Genomic DNA, 20,322 nt, shown 5'->3' with positions numbered 1-20,322 from the left:
TCTTATACAAGAACAACTTTGACCTTATCTAAAAACTCAACATACTCATACAAATTTGACGGAGTTAAAACCAAAAAAGATATACCCATAACTAACACAAATTAATCAAATAATGACTATTCATGATGCAACAAATATATCTTATCACTTTAATCTTATACATGTAGCTTTTTTTTTATTTTTGTTGTAAATTCCATATGAACTTCTCTTGTGCTCATCCAAGAATAGCAATAAATCATTGTCATTTTCTTTTTGTAAATGAGAATAGGCCTTCACAACATAGCTGAACTCTTTTCCATACATGTACGATGCACATGCTGCTTTGTATGTGAGTAACTGTAAATTACCAGTTTTAATATTTGACTCAAACTTGCTATTGCTGAAATATTTTGTAAGCCACCACCGACAGCGAAGATTCCAAGATTTTGCTGATATACCCTCTGTAAATATTTTTGGGGTGTGGTGAAAGGAGTGATGTTGCTGCCCCTGCCCTTTTTGAATGGAGCATGTAGACGTGTGGTCTTCAGGGGGGGAGAATTTAGAAAAACATACAGAGAGCTCCTTCCATGTATTGTATTCTGCATCTGTAGCATCTAAATGTAAAGCAATCATTTCCAGAAGGGATTCAAGATCATAGTACCCTGCAACATATCAGAAGAAACCAATTAATGAAGGAAAGGAAAATTTAGCAAGTGAAACAAAGATAAAAAATTATTCAATTTATTTGAAACTGTTACCAATGAAGGTACCTGTTTGGTGAAACTTTATAAGTTTTGCTAAAGAATAACGACATGCTGGATCCTTCTTTAATATATCCTCAAAACAGCTTTGAATCAAGAGAGAGTTTTTTCGATCAAAATACTCTAGGAGAATAGCTCGTAATCTGTAATCTCGCACATCAGTAACTTCATAAGCAAAACAAAAAAGCAATATGAGTAAATTACCACAACTTGCTTTTGTCAAATTCATTTAATGACTATATGCACGTGTTGAAGTAGTGGGTTTTAGATAAAGAGACCATAGAAACAATAATGATTAAAATATGATTGACAATACAATGATGTAAATAATGATGTAAAACAGCAGAAATCATAACAAAACAGACATTTGTAGTGTTGCTGGCATCACACAGCTTTGAACCAAACAGAAATGATGAAGTAGCAGTTGAAATCTGGATACAACTGTGGTGCGCGGTGCAGTCACACAGCACCAAAAAATCACTTGAAAGCAAATGCAATAGGCGAACCTAGAACCAGCACTGTCAAACCAGAAAAACGGAATCTCTTTGGAACATAATCAATCAAACATGAACCAAACTAGCACACTAGACACGAGAAACAACTCAAACAGCATTGGAATCACATGAACCACATAGAAAACCAGACCAGAACAAATTAAAAGAAGACTCAAACAGAAACCAAGGCAAAAATACAGAACCTCATTCAGAACCAAATCTAGATGCAGAAACGAAAGCAATTGTTGAGATATTGAAAAGTTGTGACTATATTTAGTTTTAACTTAACTATATATTGTATGGAGACTCCTACCCATATAATTAGGGATCAACTAGGAGACTCCTACCCATATAAATGTACATTCTCCCCCACATAATATGATATGATTAACATATTTTCAATCTTAAGTTGGTATACAGAGCATGGTTCAGAAATCCTAGTTTTGTCTTTGGGTTCAGCCACTGTCAAGGCTATCCTTATATTTTTATTTTATATACATACACATTGGGGTTTGCTACAATAGACCCACCCTTTTTCTTGAAGGTCTATTTTAGCAAAAAGCAGCTTTTCCATTTGGACAAAAAGACCTTTATTTTGTTTTTTGAAAAAGAAAGCTAAAGGACTAACTTATAATTGACAAGTAAATATTTATTTTTATTTTTCCTGTTGAAATTTGGGGCCTAACTCATCCTTACAAAACCGGCTTGTAAGGTAAGGATTGCCTCCTCTATATAAACTCTTATCAAGAGTCTTATCTATCTGATGTGGGACTTCGGTTTTTCCCAATACACCCCCGTCACGCCCAGCACTCTTTGGGCTTGGTGCGTGAATCGGTAGATGGCCCTTGAATTCGACAAGCTCTGATACCATGTTAGACATTTGGGGCCTAACTCATCATTACAAAACCGGCTTGTAAGGTAAGAATTGCCTCCTCTATATAAACTCTTATCAAGAGTCTTATTTATCCAATGAGGGACTTGGGTTTTTCCCAATATTTCCTAATTTTGTGGTCCCACTAATTCTCTTTTTTAATTATTTTTTTTCCCTCCAACAATAATAAGAAAAGAAGTGATGAGTGGGAAGCTTCACACTGAAATAGAAAAAGAGAGGGAAGGAAGGTGATTAATCAATATCAATTTCAGCCTAATATTGATCTTTCCAAACACAAACAGTATAATATATCAAATCTCTTTTTTTCTCCCTCTTTTCTTGGTTAAGATAGAACAAATTGAACCACTACAACTATGTGAGCAAATCTAAAATTCTTCTAGGAAGAACAAATCAAACAACAACAAATCAGAGAATCAGCCAAATCTTCGAATAATCACTAATTTTTTCTCTCCAGGGAAATCGAATCTTAGTTTCTTTGATGTTACGTGTTCGGAATCGGAGAAAACATCGACGGTGGCTTCAAACGTTAATAGAGAATAATCACTTTTCAAAGATGGAAGAAGAATGAAAGAGAGAGAGAATCGATGTCTAAGAGACAACCCAGCCAGAACAAAAAAAAAACATTAATGATCAAACTTGAATTACAATTGTATCCCTGACTTTTGATATTTTTTAAAAAAAATTGGGTTTTTGGTCTAAATGAAAAGGTGTTGGTTGCTAAAATGCTCCTTCATAGAACAAGGTGGGTCTACTGTTGGGTGTCCAAAGGGCACCGTCCTGGTTTTTGTTTCGTGTTGCTTAATGGCGATCCAACTGGTTTCCTCTTCAGCCACCTTGGTGAATTTCAATAATTCTGCGGTATACCTATCTCACACCACGGGATTATGGATTTTAGATTCTGGTGCTTTTGATCATGTAGTTGGTAATCCCTCTCTTATCTCTAACTTGTCACCTCCTAAGATACCTCACAACATTACTCTTGCTAATGCTTCTAAGTCACAAGTTACTGGTATTGGTCAAGCTTCACCTTTGCCATCTCTACCCTTGAATCATGTGGTATTCGTACTTGGAAGTCCTTTTAATTTGATCTCGGTCAGTAAACTTACTCAATCTCTCAATTGATCTATAACATTTTCTTCCGACTCTTTCCTTATACAACTGAAGTACGGAAAAGACAATTGGAACAGGATCTGAATCACATGGTCTCTATTATCTCCATTCTCATCCATCCACTATTTGTGGTGTTTCTGCATCTCCAGATATCATTCATCGTCGTTTGGGTCATCCAATTTTGGATAAGTTAAAGGTATTAGTCTCTCATCTTTCGTATTTAAAGTCACTGGATTGTGAATCATGTCACCTTGGCAAACATGTCAGGGTATCTTTTCCAAGTAGTGCCAATAAAAAATCAATGTCTCCCTTTGATATCAGCCATTCTGATGTTTGGGGTCCTAGTCGTGTGTCGTCTACTTTGGGATACAAATATTATGTCACTTTCAATGATGATTTCTCTAGATGCACCTGGATCACCTTATTGAAAGATCATTCAGAATTATTTGGTGCCTTTCAAATGTTTTGTTCAGAGATAAGGACCCCAATTTGGTAAAACAGTTTGAATTTTATGGAGCGACAATGCAAAAGAATATTTTTCTACATCGTTTAACTCCTTCATGGCTTCTCATGGTATTATATATCAGTCCAGCTGTCTTCACACACTGCAACAAAATGGTGTCGCTGAAAGAAAACATCATCATTTGGTTGACACAGCTTGAACTTTATTGATCAATGCCCATGCACCTTTCAGATTTTCGGGTGATGCCATTCTCGCTATCTGTTATTTGATAAACTGCATGCCATCATCAGTGTTGGGCAATGAAATTCCATACTTTTGTTTCCAAGGCTCGGTGCGCTGTCCCTCTTCATGTGTTTGGATCTACGTGTTTTGTACATGATCTCTCTCCTGGCCGCGATAAATTGTTTGTTCTAGCTGTCAGATGTGTGTTTGTGGGCTATTCTAAAGCCCAAAAGGGGTATCGTTGTTATTCTCCATCTGCACATCATTTTTATGTTTCAGCAACAGTTACTTTCTTTCAGGATAGAACATTCTTTGTTTCACTCACTACATCTGGTTCTACAACTGATGTTACTACTTCCCAGGTGATGTCCATTCCTCTATTTGAGCCATTTGTCTCTACTCACAATCCTCCACAGTCACAAGTTAACCTTGAGTTCTGTCAGCAAGGTATTACTTATGAGCATCGACAGGTTGAAGCTCCAAAAACAACTACTATTGATTCCAATGATTCAACTCCTAAGACCCCTGCTACTGATTCTAGTGATTCAAGTACTGTTCCAGTCTCTTCATGTCTACTGCTAAGCCTCATCCTGTTTATAATTTTTTGAGCTACAACCGATTGTCTTCTTCCTACCTGGCTTTTGTTTCTTGTTTATGCTCTTTCAACTGTCTCAATTCCTAAGACACTTCATGAAGCATTATCTCATCCAGGGTGGAAACAAGCCATGATTGATGAGATGATTGCGTTAGAATCAAACAAACTTGGGAGCTTGTTCCACCTCCTCTTGGAAAATCTATTGTTGGTTGCAGGTGGGTGTTTAATGTCAAAGTGGGACCCAATGGATAGGTTGATCGATTAAAGGCTCGGTTAGGGGCAAAAGGTTATACTCAGGTATATGGTCAAGATTATAGTGATACCTTCTCACCAGTTCCAAAGATGACATTTGTCCGTCTCTTTATAGCTATGGCTGCCATGAAATGTTGGCCCTTGTTTCTGTTGGATATCAAGAATGCTTTTTTGCATGGGGACTGGGAAGAAGAGATTTATATGGAGCAACCTCCTGGGTTTGTTGCTCGGGGGGCATAGTTCGGTTTGCAAATTGAAAAAGTCCTTGTATGGTTTGAAACAATCACCTCGGACATGGTTTGGTCAACTCAACAAAGTTCTACAACAGTTTGGGATGACCCGTTGCGAATCAGATCATTCTATTTATCTTAAATGCTCATCATCAAATAAATATATCTACCTTGTGGTTTATGTTGATGACATTGTAATTACATGTGATGATTATGAAGGTATCAAGGCATTAAAACAACATCTATTTCAAACCATTCAGACTACAAACTTGGGTCCTCTAAGTTACTTTCTCGAGATTGAAGTGGCTCAATCAAACTCTAGTATTGCTATCTCTCAGAGGAAGTAGGCCCTTGATATTTTGGAGCAAAGAGGTCTTATAGATAGTAAACTAGTTGATACTCATATGTATCCAAATGTAAAGCTTCTTCCTAACCAGGGGGAGCCCTATTCTTATCCATGCAGATACCGAAGACTAGTGGGAAAATTGAATTATCTCACCTTGACCAGACCAGAAAAGACATATCTTTTCTGGTTAGCATCGTAAGTCAGTTCCTTATCTCTCCTTGTGTCGAATTCTAAGTACATCAAAAGAGCACCTGGAAAAGGACTTGTTTTCACCGATAGAGGCCATACAAATATCGTTGGGTATTCAGATGCCGATTGGGCAGGAGATGCAAGTTATAGACGGTCTACTTCTGGTTATTGCATTTTTGTGGGCGGAAATCTGATTTCAAGGAAGAGCAAAAAACAGATTATTGTCGCCAGGTCGAGTACAGAAGCTGAGTATCAAGCTATGGCTCATACTACATGTGAGCTTGTGTGGTTGAAACATTTACTGCAAGAATTACATTTTTGTGAGGTTGGTCAAATGGAACTTGTATGTGATAATCAATCAACTTTACACCTCTCCTCCAATCCAGTTTTTCACGAGAGGACAAAGCATATTGAAGGTGACTGTCACTTTCTTAGAGAGAAGATTATCACCGAAATCATCAGAACCTCATTTGTCAATTCCAAGGATCAAATCGCAGATATCTTTACTAAATCTCTATGGAGTCCTCGGATAACTTAAGAATATGTACCACCTTGAGGGGGAGTGTTGAGATATTGAAAAGTTGTAACTATTTAGTTTTAACTTCACTATTTATCAAGGGATTGGATTGTAAATACGTGGTTATAAATAACAAGGCTGAAAGTAATTTCTCATAAGCAATTCTAATAAATATATTCTAATTGGTATCTCAAGCTCTGGTTTATTTTTTTCTCTCAATTTTGTTGGGGTTTTTCAGCAACAGTAAGTGCTGACTCTTTGTTCTAGAAGAACCAAGTCAGAATCTCATAGGGCTGCCGCTGTGACCGTCGGACTGCCGCCTCGCACGGTGAATGCCGCAAAACCATCTACGCGGCGCCCAGACCACCGGCATGTGAGACTCACACGCCTCCTTCCAGAGATCCAATTATGACGCCGATTCCAGAGTTCAACTCACTAGCAACTTCTGTGTCTTTTCTAGTGAATATTTGTCTGATTCAGTCCCTTGATCGGTAGCTTCTGGTCTCCCTCTAGTATTCGCTCTATTTTTAAATATGTTTCTGCATATATCTGATATTGTGCACACATTTCGGATTTGTTTCTGCACTTACATACAGCTATGCAATAGAACTATAGCGCCACTATTTCAGCATATTAATATTACGATCTTTGTATTTATTGTATCGGAATATCATAGCATGTAAATAGGGATAGTATCTCCGATATTTTTTGCAATTATTGCTTCGAGCCAAGATAATATTGACTCCAGAGTATAATTCAAACACACGCTTTAACCATATAACACTCTTGTTTTCTCTTTCAACAATAAGATAAGGGATGTGTACCTGATTGGGAGTACAGAATATGAACTATTGCATTGGTTCTCAAGTAAAGTTAGAACATCATTAACTCGACCTCTAATCAACAGCAGCTGTCAACAGAAAATAAAGTGAAGCAATTGTTGATATCTCAAAATTATTCCATAGAGAAAACAATTATCGTATATATTGTTTCAAGCAGATACAAAATATGCATGTGCATGTATGTACAGAAAGGAAACATACAGCAGAGTTGCAGAGCACATATAGTTGTTTTGTGCATGTTAAAATGAAAAATTGATTTCAAATAATCCAAGACAATTATATTTTCATATTATGCTTGTACACATGCATATGGAAGAGAAGGTCAAATAAAGGACCAAGTATCCCAACAACTAAAAATGGTCTGTTTAGATTACAATTTTTTTTAATCACTAATAACACTCTTAAATGCATGTAGAAAATTGAAGGTTGTGCTCCGGCCTACTTAGAGGATGTCTGGATAAACAACTTAAGTAAAAGAGTTCATGAATAAGTTGTTTTTACAATCGAAGAGGAAATGAAAATAAACTCTGCATACACTGAAAATAGCTTTAGAAAATGGCTTAATTGCACTTTTGGCCCCCTATCTTTCCAAAAGTTGCGATTTTGGCCCCCTAACTAATTAAAATACAAAACAGCCCCCTATGTATTGGATCTTTGGCAGTTTTGGCCACCAAGGCCACTTTTGACTTAGTCTTCGCTGACGTGGCACCCACAATGGTCGACACGTGGCACCTCACTTAAGGGATGTGGATGCCACGTCAGCTAAGACTAAGTCAAATGTGGCCTTGGGGGCCAAAACTGCCAAAGATCCAATACATAGGGGACTGTTTTGTATTTTAATTAGTTAGGGGGACAAAATCGCAACTTTTGAAAAGATAGGGGGCCAAAAGTGCAATTAAGCCTTGGAAAATAGGACATCTGAGGTAGCTTATGAAAATAAGTCTCCAAACAGTTGCACAAATACTTATGTCATAATAAAAACCCGAATAAGCTTTGCCAAACACCCTCTTATCCAAGTACTGGAATTTAATTAAATAATGATGGATGTGGATCGCAAATTGCAAGGATTGAGCTCCTAATCAGTTGGTAATAAAGGTTTTTGAGACACTGTAAGGGATGTGATCCAAAAGCTTAAGTCATCAAGGGAAGGTTAGAAAATGTGAAATAGAGTAGATGAATTTGAACGGGGCAACGGATTTATAATTGTATATGTCAAATAGAAATAATTATAAGAGTTTAACATTTCTACACGGACGGCAATTAAAATTACGAAATGTATTATACAAAATATGATGAGTAGGAGTCGAAGGAAGGTTATGGCACAAAAGCTCCGCTAAAGTGAAGCCATTTCAAAGTTACTATTTAAGGCTTATATTGAAGCTACCGGTTGTGCTTTTATTCAGGTAAAGTAAGCTACTTCTTATTATTAGATCTTCTTTAAAAACTTGTTTGGCCCGGCTACTTCTTAAAAGAATATCAATTTACATAAAAAAAATGTTTTTTTTGCGATGTGGCAAGATATTATTATTGAATAATATAGTTCAGAAAAGTTTTACACTACGAGTGAAATCTAAGTTAAATTTTGTTTTATTTTGGGGATGGGGTTATATAACTAGTGACTTGTTATAACTTCAAAGTTTTAAACCATCTTTTCAGTTTATTCAATAATTACAAATACCAATACCAAAAGTAGGGAAGTGGTTCCAAAATTATTTGAAATTGAAAAGTATGCTCCATACCTGTATTAATGGAAGTAATGCTGCTGATGCAAAGGATGTTGAATTTAGAGCCAGACGTAAATAATTTTCTGCATTGTTATAGTAGTCATTAAACTGATCTCTGGGCTGGAAATGGAACTCACGCAGACTGTTCCCGTCCGGAAAACGCAAGGGTAACAACCACAAATCAAGTTTCTCTAAATATATGCATAAGAAAATCAAAAGTAAAGTTACAGGTGAGCTGAATAGCAATCGCTATCTAAAATATAGACTGATGTGAGAGTATAAATGCTAAATGAAGAGCAATATTTAGAATAAGACTAATAAGTGGCTGCTGTAAAACAGTAATCGCAGGCATGAGAAAATTAAAATCTAGCCTTATCACACTATTATGCAAGACAAAATCAATATTTTCAATCTGGGAAGAAAAAAACTCAGATAGGAAAAATTGAAAATATACCAGCATGTATGCACATTCTCATACAGGTGTGCAGCCACAAGAAATAGATAATCTGCCGTAAATGATTAATCAGAAAACAAAAATCTTACCAAGATTAGTATGCGAGATATCTTCTGTGGGATTTTCATCAGATGTCAAGGAAAAACCTCCTACCTCAATGATTGGATGTGATTTTTCTCTTCTATGGTTAGTATCAACATCCATGGAAACAATCATATCTTTATTGGTGCCAATCTCCCCAGAAATTTGCCCACCACCCATGACAGATGAATCTGAGTCACATTGATATTGGGAGTCTGCCATGTGCGACTCAACTGAATTATACCATTCTGACTGTCCAACCCTGTTGCTGAATGAGATTCCCTCCGTATGTGAGTTCTCTTGACAGTGTCCAACCCTGTTGCTGAATGAGGTTCCCTCCGTATGTGAGTTCTCTTGACGGTCAATTTGATCTAAATCTCTCCACTTAAATACATCTGGAATCCCAGAATACCACAGCTCGTAGAATGTCAAACCCATCATCATCTTTGAAACGGGATCATTATCAGTTTTCTCTTGCTCAATGCTAATGAAGACACAAAAGGACAAAAAAAAAGAGACCAGGGGGATAAGATGCAGGACAAAATTAGAGCCAACTAAGCAACCATACTTATAACAGTATTTCTCAAAAGGTGCAATTTATTTTTGAAGTAAAAATCATCATTAATGCAGGACAAAATGCTTTATCAAGGAAAGTTAGCAATTGAAAAAAAGTCAAAGGTGTTTAAGTCATTATCAGTTAAGTTATAAGTCGTCAGTATTTCATAATGAATAGTTGAGAACCATACATATTCTTAGTTAAGGTATTATTCCTAAATTTCTTGAGAATTAGAATACTGATGGCGATAATCATTAATAATTCATCAACAATTATGAGCAATATAAGTTTTACAGAACAACATATCACCCGCTAAAGAATAGAACGGTAATGGTAAATAACCAATTGACCACATTATCTTGTGATGACAAGTTTTGAACCAATTCACTCCTTGGCATCATGATGCAACACATATGTCTCTACTGAAACTAGCCACTCTTTCCATGCCAATGTTCAGTAAGAGTCGGATCCATTTGGTTTCATGACTCAAACCTATGACTTTCTAGTAGTTACACAATATCAAATATAATCATTGTGCCAAGGCTCCCCTACAGGTAAAGTGCTAAGCATTAAAATTTAATATAGCATACCATACAGACAGCTGAGATTCTGTTTGGTTAACATCGCCTTGCATAAGACAGAACAACAAGAACTCCAATTGAACTGCATACCTGCTCTGCTTTCCAAGTAAAAATACACAATAAATTTGAATGTTCTAAATCAACCTACCAGAATTAATCCATAACAGTTTTTCAATTGCAAATATAAGTTATTTATCAACTAGTACTGAAGTTATAAGAGATTTGGTGAGATTATTTGCATTGGATATAGAAGAGTTGTGCAACAGCAGGCTGCAACATAATGTAAATAGGAACAAACATATAATCATTAAACACAACACTGATTACTCTCACTTAGCTTGCACATGCAGTAAATTAATAAGAAATATTTACAAAATTACTAAGAATTACATCTAAAACTTATGGAATCTTTGAAAGTTAAGCTTCAATAATGAACTGAAAGAATTTTCTGCATGTAAAATTCAGCTAATCTGTTATAAAATTGAGAAGGTAATGCTAAAGTAGAAAAAAGTGAAAAAAAAAACTTAATAGATGGTAATGAACACTGAGCATTAAAGTTGGAATGTGGTTAGAACTCAGCCATCAAGATCTTGAATATTGTAGAAGATAATGTTAGTATGTGAAAAGACGAGCATAACTGTATATACAAGAATTTTTCAAATATCTAATTAAAATACTATTATGAAGGTAGCATTTATAAAGCACTTGGGAGGAGTGTTTCTGAAATATACCTCTACTGGACAAGTCTTCATTAATCCAATCTTCTTTGACCAAATATCATAAAGATTTGTGATCCTTGTTGGATTCATATAATAGTTTTTCACATGCTTAATAAGCTCGAGTAAACCCTACATATACACAGGCATACATTCTGGAATCAGGATATCAATGATGAAAGAAACTACAGCAAAAATGTAAAACAATTTTAGAAAGAGGGGGTAAAAGGTAACAGAAGTAAGGGAGGCTGGTTTCAATCTATGCCTAAAGTTTATTATTTAGGAGAATCATAGTCAAAGTAATATGAATTCAACATGTGGTTGACTATACAAATACTAGTCAGTTATAGCAAAAGGAGCTAGTCTTCCATAACATGGCAAACCACGGCTCGAATGTCCAAATAGGTGCCATTTTGCCAATATCAAGTGTCTCACGACTCCTCAAACATGAAGTATTCCTATATGATTAAACCCATGGTTTACAACAAAAAATAAAAAACATTTATTTTTCATATAAGTGCTACAAAGCTTTTCCAAATTGATTATATCCCCTTTCAATTTAAAGGATATACACGGTCAGAGCAAACCAGTTTCCACACATCCAATAAAAATCTATCGTTTCACCATGCCATTCCACTTTTTGTAAATATATCTTAAAATTGATGATACGAGAGGACTCCTATTGGATGTAAGTAGAATTTGTATACGCCGACAGTGTAAAACGTTTTAACACATGCATCCAATCAAATTACGTAATTTTTATAAACCAACCTATAAAAATGGCACTACATTGTGATTTGATTGTATACATTTGTAAAAAATATTACACTGTCTGTGCATATAAATCAACCTCTAAACGTATCAATATAATTTGTATATACTGACAGTGTAAAACATTTTACACATTCATCCATTCAATTACGCAGTGTAGACATTTGTTGAGATATTTTAAAAACTAACCAATAAAAATGGCATTGAATGCATGTGTAAACAAGTTTTACACCGTCACTGCATAGAAATTAATCTCTAAACTTAATTGTTTAATTGATCGAAACAACAGCATAATCGTTCAAAAAAAACAAAAATTGAACAAATTTGGGATATTCAGAAACAAAAAACAAAGATAAAGAATACCCAAAATTTGAAACGGTTGTTATTCGGAGAAGCATCATTAACAGTTCCTTTCAAGTAAACACTGAGAACACCACTAGCTGAAACCCAATCATGCTGATTAACGAGTCTCCGCAGCAAATACTGCAATCTCCGGCGATGCTCTGTTCTGAGAGGTTTAGGACATAGACGAAGAACATAAGAAGGTCTTGTAAGCGATAAACGGATTCTCATCTCCTTCTTTTTCCGGGCGGAGAGTTGGTTGCTAGCATCGTCCTTCCTCTTGCGGCGGGGGGTTGGTTTCGTTGGTGTAATGTTGGTATCGGCTTGTATTATATCTAATGCTTCGACTTCCATTGCTACCCTTAAGGTTCACGTCGAGCACTGTGAAACCCTTTTTCTCAAGGAAGGTTAGAGAATAGAGAACGGAGAATGCCGTGGAAAAAGAATTTCGATGTTTAGGGTTTAAGGTGTTGTGCCATCAATGATGGATTTTGTCATTCTTCACTTTGTCATTTATATTTTTTATATCATTTTTGTCTTTTTTATTGATTTATATATGGATTTTCAATATTCAATTATATTGATTTTTACTTCCTTCAAAAAAAAAATTATATTGATTTTTACTGATCTTTTTGTATGAATTTTATATTTTATGGTCATATTAACTTGTGCCCCTAGGACATATGTGAAGCATTACTTTCATTTTATTGATGGTAAGAATTTAATGAAAAAAAATTAATATTAAATATTTTAATCAATAAATTAACACAAGTTTCAATACATGATTTCTATTAGTGAAATTCTTAACATGTGCCCTAAGGGCACAAGTTAACATTTCTCTAAAAAATCATGAGCAAACGGATTTTTTTTTTATGGTGTGTGATAATGCAAACGGATTTTTTTTTTTATGGTGTGAAAAAAAATAAACGAAAAGATTGTTATTTAAAATTAAGTTAAACAGAAGATAAGTGTAATTTTGCCAAAAAAACTCATCCATCCAAAATAAAATGACATTAAAGTACATATTTATTTATTTTTAAATAATTTAATTTATTTTGAATTATTTTTATTTATAAAATGATGAACATGCTATATGAGTTCAATTGAAATAATTTTATTTAACATTAAATATTATATAAATTGCAACAAGAACACAATAAAGACCCAATTCTATCAAAAAAGGAAAAATAATGAATGAAACCATTGATTGAAACATTTGTCATTCAATTGAGGATTGGTCTCAAAAGAAAAATAGAAATTTGAAGGAAAGTATTTGTTCAGAAAAAGAAATTTGAAGGAAAGTAAGGATGGAGCGCAACACAATGGAGATCAATCGAAAGTTGATGGAGTCGAAACAGTTACCATAGAGAAAGAGTCTCTGTTGGCTAATAGTAATGATCAACGGTTAGTAGTTAACGATAAAGTTTCGGTTACATAAGTAGTTTAGGAATCAGAAAGACGAGAGGAGGCTAATAGTAGCGGTTTCAGTTAAGGAATCAACAAGAATAGTGATGTTTCAGCTTCTCAAAGAAAAAAAAAAAGTAAGGCATGATAAAGATAATCTTGTCCTCCCAAGTGTGATGATTCAGTGGGACGGGGACCTTGGAGCTATGAGTGGTTCAAAGGTAAATGTGTACCAAAGGTTTATCACAAAGATTGTAACATTAGTAGCAAGGGTATGCAGGTATCAGTGTTAAATAGGGGGGGGGGGGGGGGGGGGAATTGGTCATAAACTTCGTTCGAATAAGGTGGCACCGTCTTTATTGGATTTGAAAAGAGTAGCAAGGTTGGTGACAATGGATAAACATGAATTGATTCGTTCTCTCGAAAGGAGCAAAAAGAATAAGACGATAATTAAGAAAATAAAATCCTCTTCTTGTAAATCAGATGGAGTTTCTTTGTCAGTAGGATCTTCGTCCACGAGAAATCGAGATGATCGAAGAATTAGATGGTGCTTCATGGTAATTCTAAAGGGGGGGGGGGAAATTGGTCATAAACTTCGTTCGAATAAGGTGGCACCGTCTTTATTGGATTTGAAAAGAGTAGCAAGGTTGGTGACAATGAATAAACATGAATTGATTCGTTCTCTCGAAAGGAGCAAAAAGAATAAGACGATAATTAAGAAAATAAAATCCTCTTCTTGTAAATCAGATGGAGTTTCTTTGTCAGTAGGATCTTCGTCCACGAGAAATCGAGATGATCGAAGAATTAGATGGTGCTTCATGGTAATTCTAAAGAGGCTATGAATGATGTTTGTGAGGTAGGCAAGACTATTGTAGTACAGCTAAAAGGTGCAAATCATAATATGTTCAGTGGGTTGGTGAGAAAGGACTCTGGATGGAAGGAGAGGATGGGTGAGGTGAATGTTGGGAGTGAGGTTGAGATTATAGTATGGTTGGGGTTGTTGGAGGAAGTGGAGGGGGTTGATGGTAAAAATGAAGTTATTTTCATTTAATGCGAAAGGTTTAGGTGGGTGGGAGAATTGGAGTGAAGTTCAAAAGTTGGTGAAGGAGATGAGACCTTTGGTGTTGTGTTTACAAGAAACAAAGTTGGAGGCAGTGGATAAGTACGTCAGTTGATCTTTATGGGGATCAGGTTCGGTTTGTTTTTCTTAGACCATCAGTCAGAGCTTCAAGTGAAATTTTGACTTTATGGGATATTACATAAGTGGAGGTCTGGGTTACAAGGAGTTTTAATAATTTTCTGATAATTCAAGGTCACTTTATTAAAAGTAATGCTGAGTTTTCTATTTATGAACATTTTTCTTTTTGCTAGAAAGGGCTAGTTAGGCTTGTTGTGATTTCTTGCAGGGATGGTTGGTGCGTGAATCTAATCCGTGTTGGCGGTCAGTTTGTAAACCATTTCTCAAAAGACAATTTGATTTAGGTTTAAATGTGTCATTGGTCCCTGCACTTTCATCAGATTTTGGCATTGGTCCCTGCACTTTTTTTGTTTGGCATTGGTCCCTGCACTTTGTAAAAATATTGGTATTGGTCCCTCTGTTAACTTTTTGTTAAAAAAAAACATAAAACCAACGGAGTGCCACACGTGGCCCAATCATTTCATGCCACGTGGCACCAATATCAATATTTTTACAAAGTGCAGGGACCAATACCAATATTTTTACAAAGTGCAGGGACCAATACCAACAATTTTGTGTTTTTTTTTTTAACAGAAAGTTAACAGAGGGACCAATACCAATATTTTTACAAAGTGCAGGGACCAATTCCAAACAAAAAAAAGTGTAGGGACCAATGCCAAAATCTGATGAAAGTGCAAGGACGAAAGGCATAAAACTTGTCTTTGGTTTGTTTTGGTTCGGTCAACGATTACGGTTTTTTACACATCGATTTCTTTTACAATCTAGTTTCGAGTCCCAAGTTGCGCTTGCTGTGTTGTGTAGGCGTGTATTTTTCGACGATGCATTTGGGTTATCATTAGATTTACGTCCAATTGGCTATTTTATACCATATTTTGTTAATGTTTGTTGTATTACCCTTTTATGGTTGAGCTGTGGTTGCTGAGTGAAGTTTATGTTCCCCAACTATTTATACTACCTTTTTTTATTTATATATCTAACTTGCTTAAAAAAAATATCACAAACATCAACCCATAAAATTCTATAATTTCTTCCAAAATATTCCATCTCTTTTTTCTACTAACTCTCCAATAAGTGTTACACATCCTTTCTACGAAAAAATGTCACACATCAGAGTTAAGACTCATGGGTTACGTCTTAGAAAAAGGGAAATTGATCTTCTCACTTTCATTTTTGCTCCACACTGCAAAAATACCAAAATGCATCCATAAAAGTTAATTGTCACTTGACAAATACTGTTGTGGAACAAAAAGCAGTTAACTGTTGCTGAAGGTATTTTTATGTTTTCGTGGTGTGTGAAGAGAAAAATAAAAGTGAGAAGAGTTGCTTTCAAGAAAAAAGAGTTGGTTAGAGCCCATTGAATCTGTGGCCAAACAATTTCAGAAAGCAATCGTTGTTTGACTATTTGACTAGGAATACTCAGCATCCATGTGTTAGGCATTTCCCAGCTTTAGTTTTAAGGGATAATTCCCATTGCGTGACATTTCCCAACTCTATAAAGCCAATCATGGATGAATGAAGAGGGTAGCAAAAAATTAACCGAATCCTCCTTTATGATGTATACTCTCTCTCCTTCACTTTTTTTTTTTTTTTTTTGCTGAGTTTAGTCAATAATTTTTTTGAAGAAGCTAATACTGAAATAGACGAAATTAGTTTTATCAATCACTTATTGGGGTGTGTGTTTGGTTAGACGGGAATGAATGAGAGGGGAGGGGGGAATGAATTATTTTAAGGGAGTTTCTATGGTGCAGTCAAAAAAATAACTTTTTTAAAAAAGTCATTTTGTTTAACCAATAGCATAGTTGTTCATGCCATGTCAGCTAGTGTCTTTGTGATAGACCACTATGACATTAAATTTTACTTTATTACAAATCAGTCCTCATACAAAATATTAATTGATTTATTAACTTATTTTATTTAAAATTTCTAAAAAAATAAAATCATTATTTGTTCTTCATCTTTTCAATTTGTTCAACCTTTCTTCACGTTCTGCATATTATTCATTTTTCTTCATCTTCTTCCCAAAATGGAAGATATGACCATCACTGACAAAAATCATTCTTAACCCAATTCAAAATCGAAATCGACTCTACCAAAAAAAAAAAAAAAAAAAATCGAAATCGAAATTGAAATCCATTCAAAATCTTGAGTTCCTCATCTCAAAATCGAAATCCATTTGAAATTCAATTCTTCCATTCAAAATCGAAATCATGTTCTTCCATGCGGTTTGAAATCGAAATGCAATTCCGCTTTGAACCGGTTCGTATCATTCAAAAACTAAGTGAGATTGTTCTATCGCATAATCCTGTATCTAATCCTGTTCGTTCGAAATCATGTTCTTCTGCTTGCTTTGAACCGGTTCATAATCCTGTATCTAATCCTTCCCCAATTTCATTTATTTTTTTCAATCTCACTTAGTTTTTTCATTGATTAATAATTTATTTGTTTATATTTAATTCAAGGTTGATTGGTAAAAAATAATAATAAAAAAATGTTTAATTTTGATTTAATCAAGGACACAATTGCAACAAGTAAAAATATAGTGGTACACCATATGAGCAAATGTACAATGCGCACTAAAATTTGATGTGACATGCATTAAATACACAGATGTATTATGATTGATCATTCTAATGACTTCACCAGAAAAGTTATTTTAACGACTATAGAATTTCCCTTTTTTAAAAGTTGCTTTATGTTTGAACCGACCTTATGCTTGAGTCAGTCAAGTATCTTTTTAGACTGACTTGGATGTGAACATCCTTTTTTTTTTTTGAAAGAACATCTTTATATTTTTTTTGAATAATTAAATTATGGAGTATCTAAGTATTTTGAGAATTAAATTATGGAACGTGATAACGTAGAAAATGAAGTTTTTTTTTTCTTCATTCAATTGAATGTAAATAAAGTTTAAAAACATGATATTTTATTTTAATGTGCGCTTGTCATCTCTTACCTTAATCTCAGTTTTTTTATATGGAGTAAACCTTAAACTTCGTTTGTAAGCTTAGCTTCTCTTAGGTTTAATTATTTTTTATCATTGTTTCAACCAGCTAGCAGTTTACTTACATTATTAGTAACTGCGCCATTTATCTAAAAAAAATAAAAGCTTGTCAAGAAAAGAAAAAAAAAGACATATTTCTGTTTCAATGATTTCTTGATTAATTAACTAGAGTATTTTTTAACGTTTAATTTATGCATAGAACATGGAGTGGAATTGTTTTCTTGACTAACCACTTAATTAAACCTTGGTAGGATTGAGTTTACAGCTCTAGTTATCTTGAAGGAATGTATTTCAATTAATAATTCTCATGATGATTTCTGAAGATTCGATTTCATAATTACGTAAGGAATATAAATTTTTTTATTACTAGTTAACTTGTAAAGAAATGTTCCACAATTTTTTTTTGAGAGCATCTCTAAATCTAATCTCTAAAAATTAGAAATCTATTAAAAAAAATAGTAATAATTAGAAATGGAATTTTCTCAATTTATAAATTTTTTTAGATAGAGTAATAAAAAACTTCATTGTTAAATTTTTGGACAGCTTTTATAAATTTCAAAAATGTTGGGTCAAATTCAAACTTTAAAAAATAGGGACCAATTTGCACATTTTAAAAATTTAAAGCAATTTATTTGCAATTTTTGAAAATTTGCGAGGGTCAATTTAAAAATTTATAGAGGCCAATTCTAAATTTTATTAACACATGGGAGGAAGAATGTCAAATTTTTAGATTATAGGTATCAATTGAATTTTCTAAATTTAGTTTGGACAAAACACTTCATAAATTTTCATCGTTTTAAAAATTCTCCAAATTAATTATCAAAACAATGAGATAAAAACGCACTTTGATTAGCCTAGTGGTACTGACTTGAGATCTGGGAGTGTACTCCTGCTCAAGGTCTCGGGTTCGATTCTCTTGAACTATATTTTCTCATCAAACACACTCTAAAAGTCTTTATGAATATTCCTTAAAAAATGTTTTTATGAATATAGGGTGGCACAATTGACAAAACTTCTTTAAATTTTAGACATGAAGAGCAGCACATTCCCAAATCTCAAATCAATAACACCAAATCAATCCAAGTGTTGGTCATGTATTCGTTTAGTCTGGATTAATAGGGCTTCGTTCCCTCCAGAACATGATGATTAAAAAAATACATGTGCCACTTTGTGTATGAAAAAACATCAATTCAAATAAGAATTTAATTAGTATAGTTTATGAGTGTATAATTATTTTACACATGCATGCAATAATGTATTATTACGTCAATTAATAAATATAAAAATATATGAATTGTGGTGATATTCATGAGTTTACGTGGCAACTAAACATAGAATAACTTTAAACTCTTCTAATAATTCTAATTAGAGTTAATGATGTTTTACCCCCTGTAATATAGGTCATTTTTTGTTTTTATCCCTGTAAAATATTTTTTTTTGATTTACCCCCTGTAAATTTTATTTTTTTGGAATACCCCCTAATAGGTCATAAAAAAACGACTTTATTTTTTTTTTTTTCATAATTTTTTCGTTTTTTTATGACCTATTAGGGGAGTATTCCAAAAAAATAAAATTACAGAGGGATAAATAAAAAAAAATATTTTACAGGGGAAAAAAAAAAGACCTATATTACAGGGAGTAAAGCACCATTAACCCTTCTAATTATATGAATAATTCTCAATATTTCAAGAAATTAGTCACAAAATTCTGACATAAAAATACCATAGATTCAATTCAAAAACAAAAGTACAAAACCTAGTGAAAAAACAATTCTAAAAGTGGGAAACGCGTTATTGCACAAAAGTACTACTATAGTACAAGTAATAATAAATATAAAGACAAACAAACTATAAAACAATAGACAGTTTAACATGCATTCCCCCCTTTTCCTCTAATCATTATTAGCATGTCCTAATTATGTACTTTCTTCACTACTGTAAAAAAATATATATAAAACATAGTTGCCAGCATGAAATGATGGAGGTATCCAGAATTTCAGAGAAGGGAAGGAGGGAGGAACACAAATACCCCCATGTGAGTCTGATTGGAGACAAAGCAAATAAAGCTGGGCTATTTCACATGGGAGAGTGAGGGTACATGATTCTTACATAGCTTTTCTATTCACAGCTCATCCATAAACCAAAGTCCTCTATCCTCAAAATATACCACTATCTATTAATTAATTTCTGTCCCTTATAGATCTTCTATTCCGTGAAGCAGAAACAAGGCAAAAATTAAATGATTCCACACTGCATGCCCTTTTCTTGTTTTTACATATTATATTTTATATCATCACAAACTTGACAAATACTCAATTGAATGATCAAAACCCATTTGCATACTCTTTTTATTAATAATAAATTAGGAGGCCATATCTGATCCAAACCACGGGACAGAGATTGTATGCCATCATTCTAGATTAATACTGATCCAAGGCAACATTGTCAATTATTAATGACAGATGGAGAAGAGGCAAAAGTGAAAGTTAATCTAAGATAAAAGATAATAAAAATCTATAAAATATTGTTTTTATAAAAATAAAATCTAACAAATGGAGGTACTCTTTAAGGACCTTTATATATAAAATATACATTAATCTTAT

The 20,322-nt window shown here is 34.0% G+C and overlaps 1 protein-coding gene across 3 annotated transcripts; it reads right to left on the bottom strand.

Annotated features, from left to right (window-relative positions):
- On the bottom strand, positions 1 to 12,619 carry LOC25487276 (uncharacterized). Of its 3 annotated transcripts, XM_024776693.2 has the most exons (9): positions 12,139 to 12,619; positions 11,020 to 11,136; positions 10,298 to 10,383; positions 9,160 to 9,635; positions 8,632 to 8,807; positions 6,875 to 6,960; positions 1,106 to 1,258; positions 750 to 883; positions 1 to 641 (listed from the first exon to the last, which is right to left on the bottom strand). In XM_024776693.2, the coding sequence occupies exons 1-9, from the start codon at positions 12,469 to 12,471 to the stop codon at positions 145 to 147; spliced, it is 2,058 nt and encodes a 685-aa protein (XP_024632461.1). In that variant the 5' UTR covers positions 12,472 to 12,619; the 3' UTR covers positions 1 to 144. The 3 variants fall into 3 exon arrangements, with proteins under 3 accessions (XP_024632461.1, XP_013464618.1, XP_024632462.1); XM_013609164.3 differs by lacking the exon at positions 1,106 to 1,258 and having other exon boundaries at positions 12,139 to 12,618; XM_024776694.2 differs by lacking the exons at positions 1 to 641; positions 1,106 to 1,258 and having other exon boundaries at positions 762 to 905; positions 12,139 to 12,618.
- Positions 12,620 to 20,322: the final 7,703 nt, after the last annotated feature.

Source organism: Medicago truncatula, chromosome 2 (genome assembly GCF_003473485.1).
Source record: "Medicago truncatula cultivar Jemalong A17 chromosome 2, MtrunA17r5.0-ANR, whole genome shotgun sequence".
Classification (NCBI taxonomy): Eukaryota; Viridiplantae; Streptophyta; class Magnoliopsida; order Fabales; family Fabaceae; genus Medicago; species Medicago truncatula.
The sequence above is the reverse complement of the archived record's forward strand: the minus strand, read 5'-3'. Positions and strand labels throughout refer to the sequence as shown.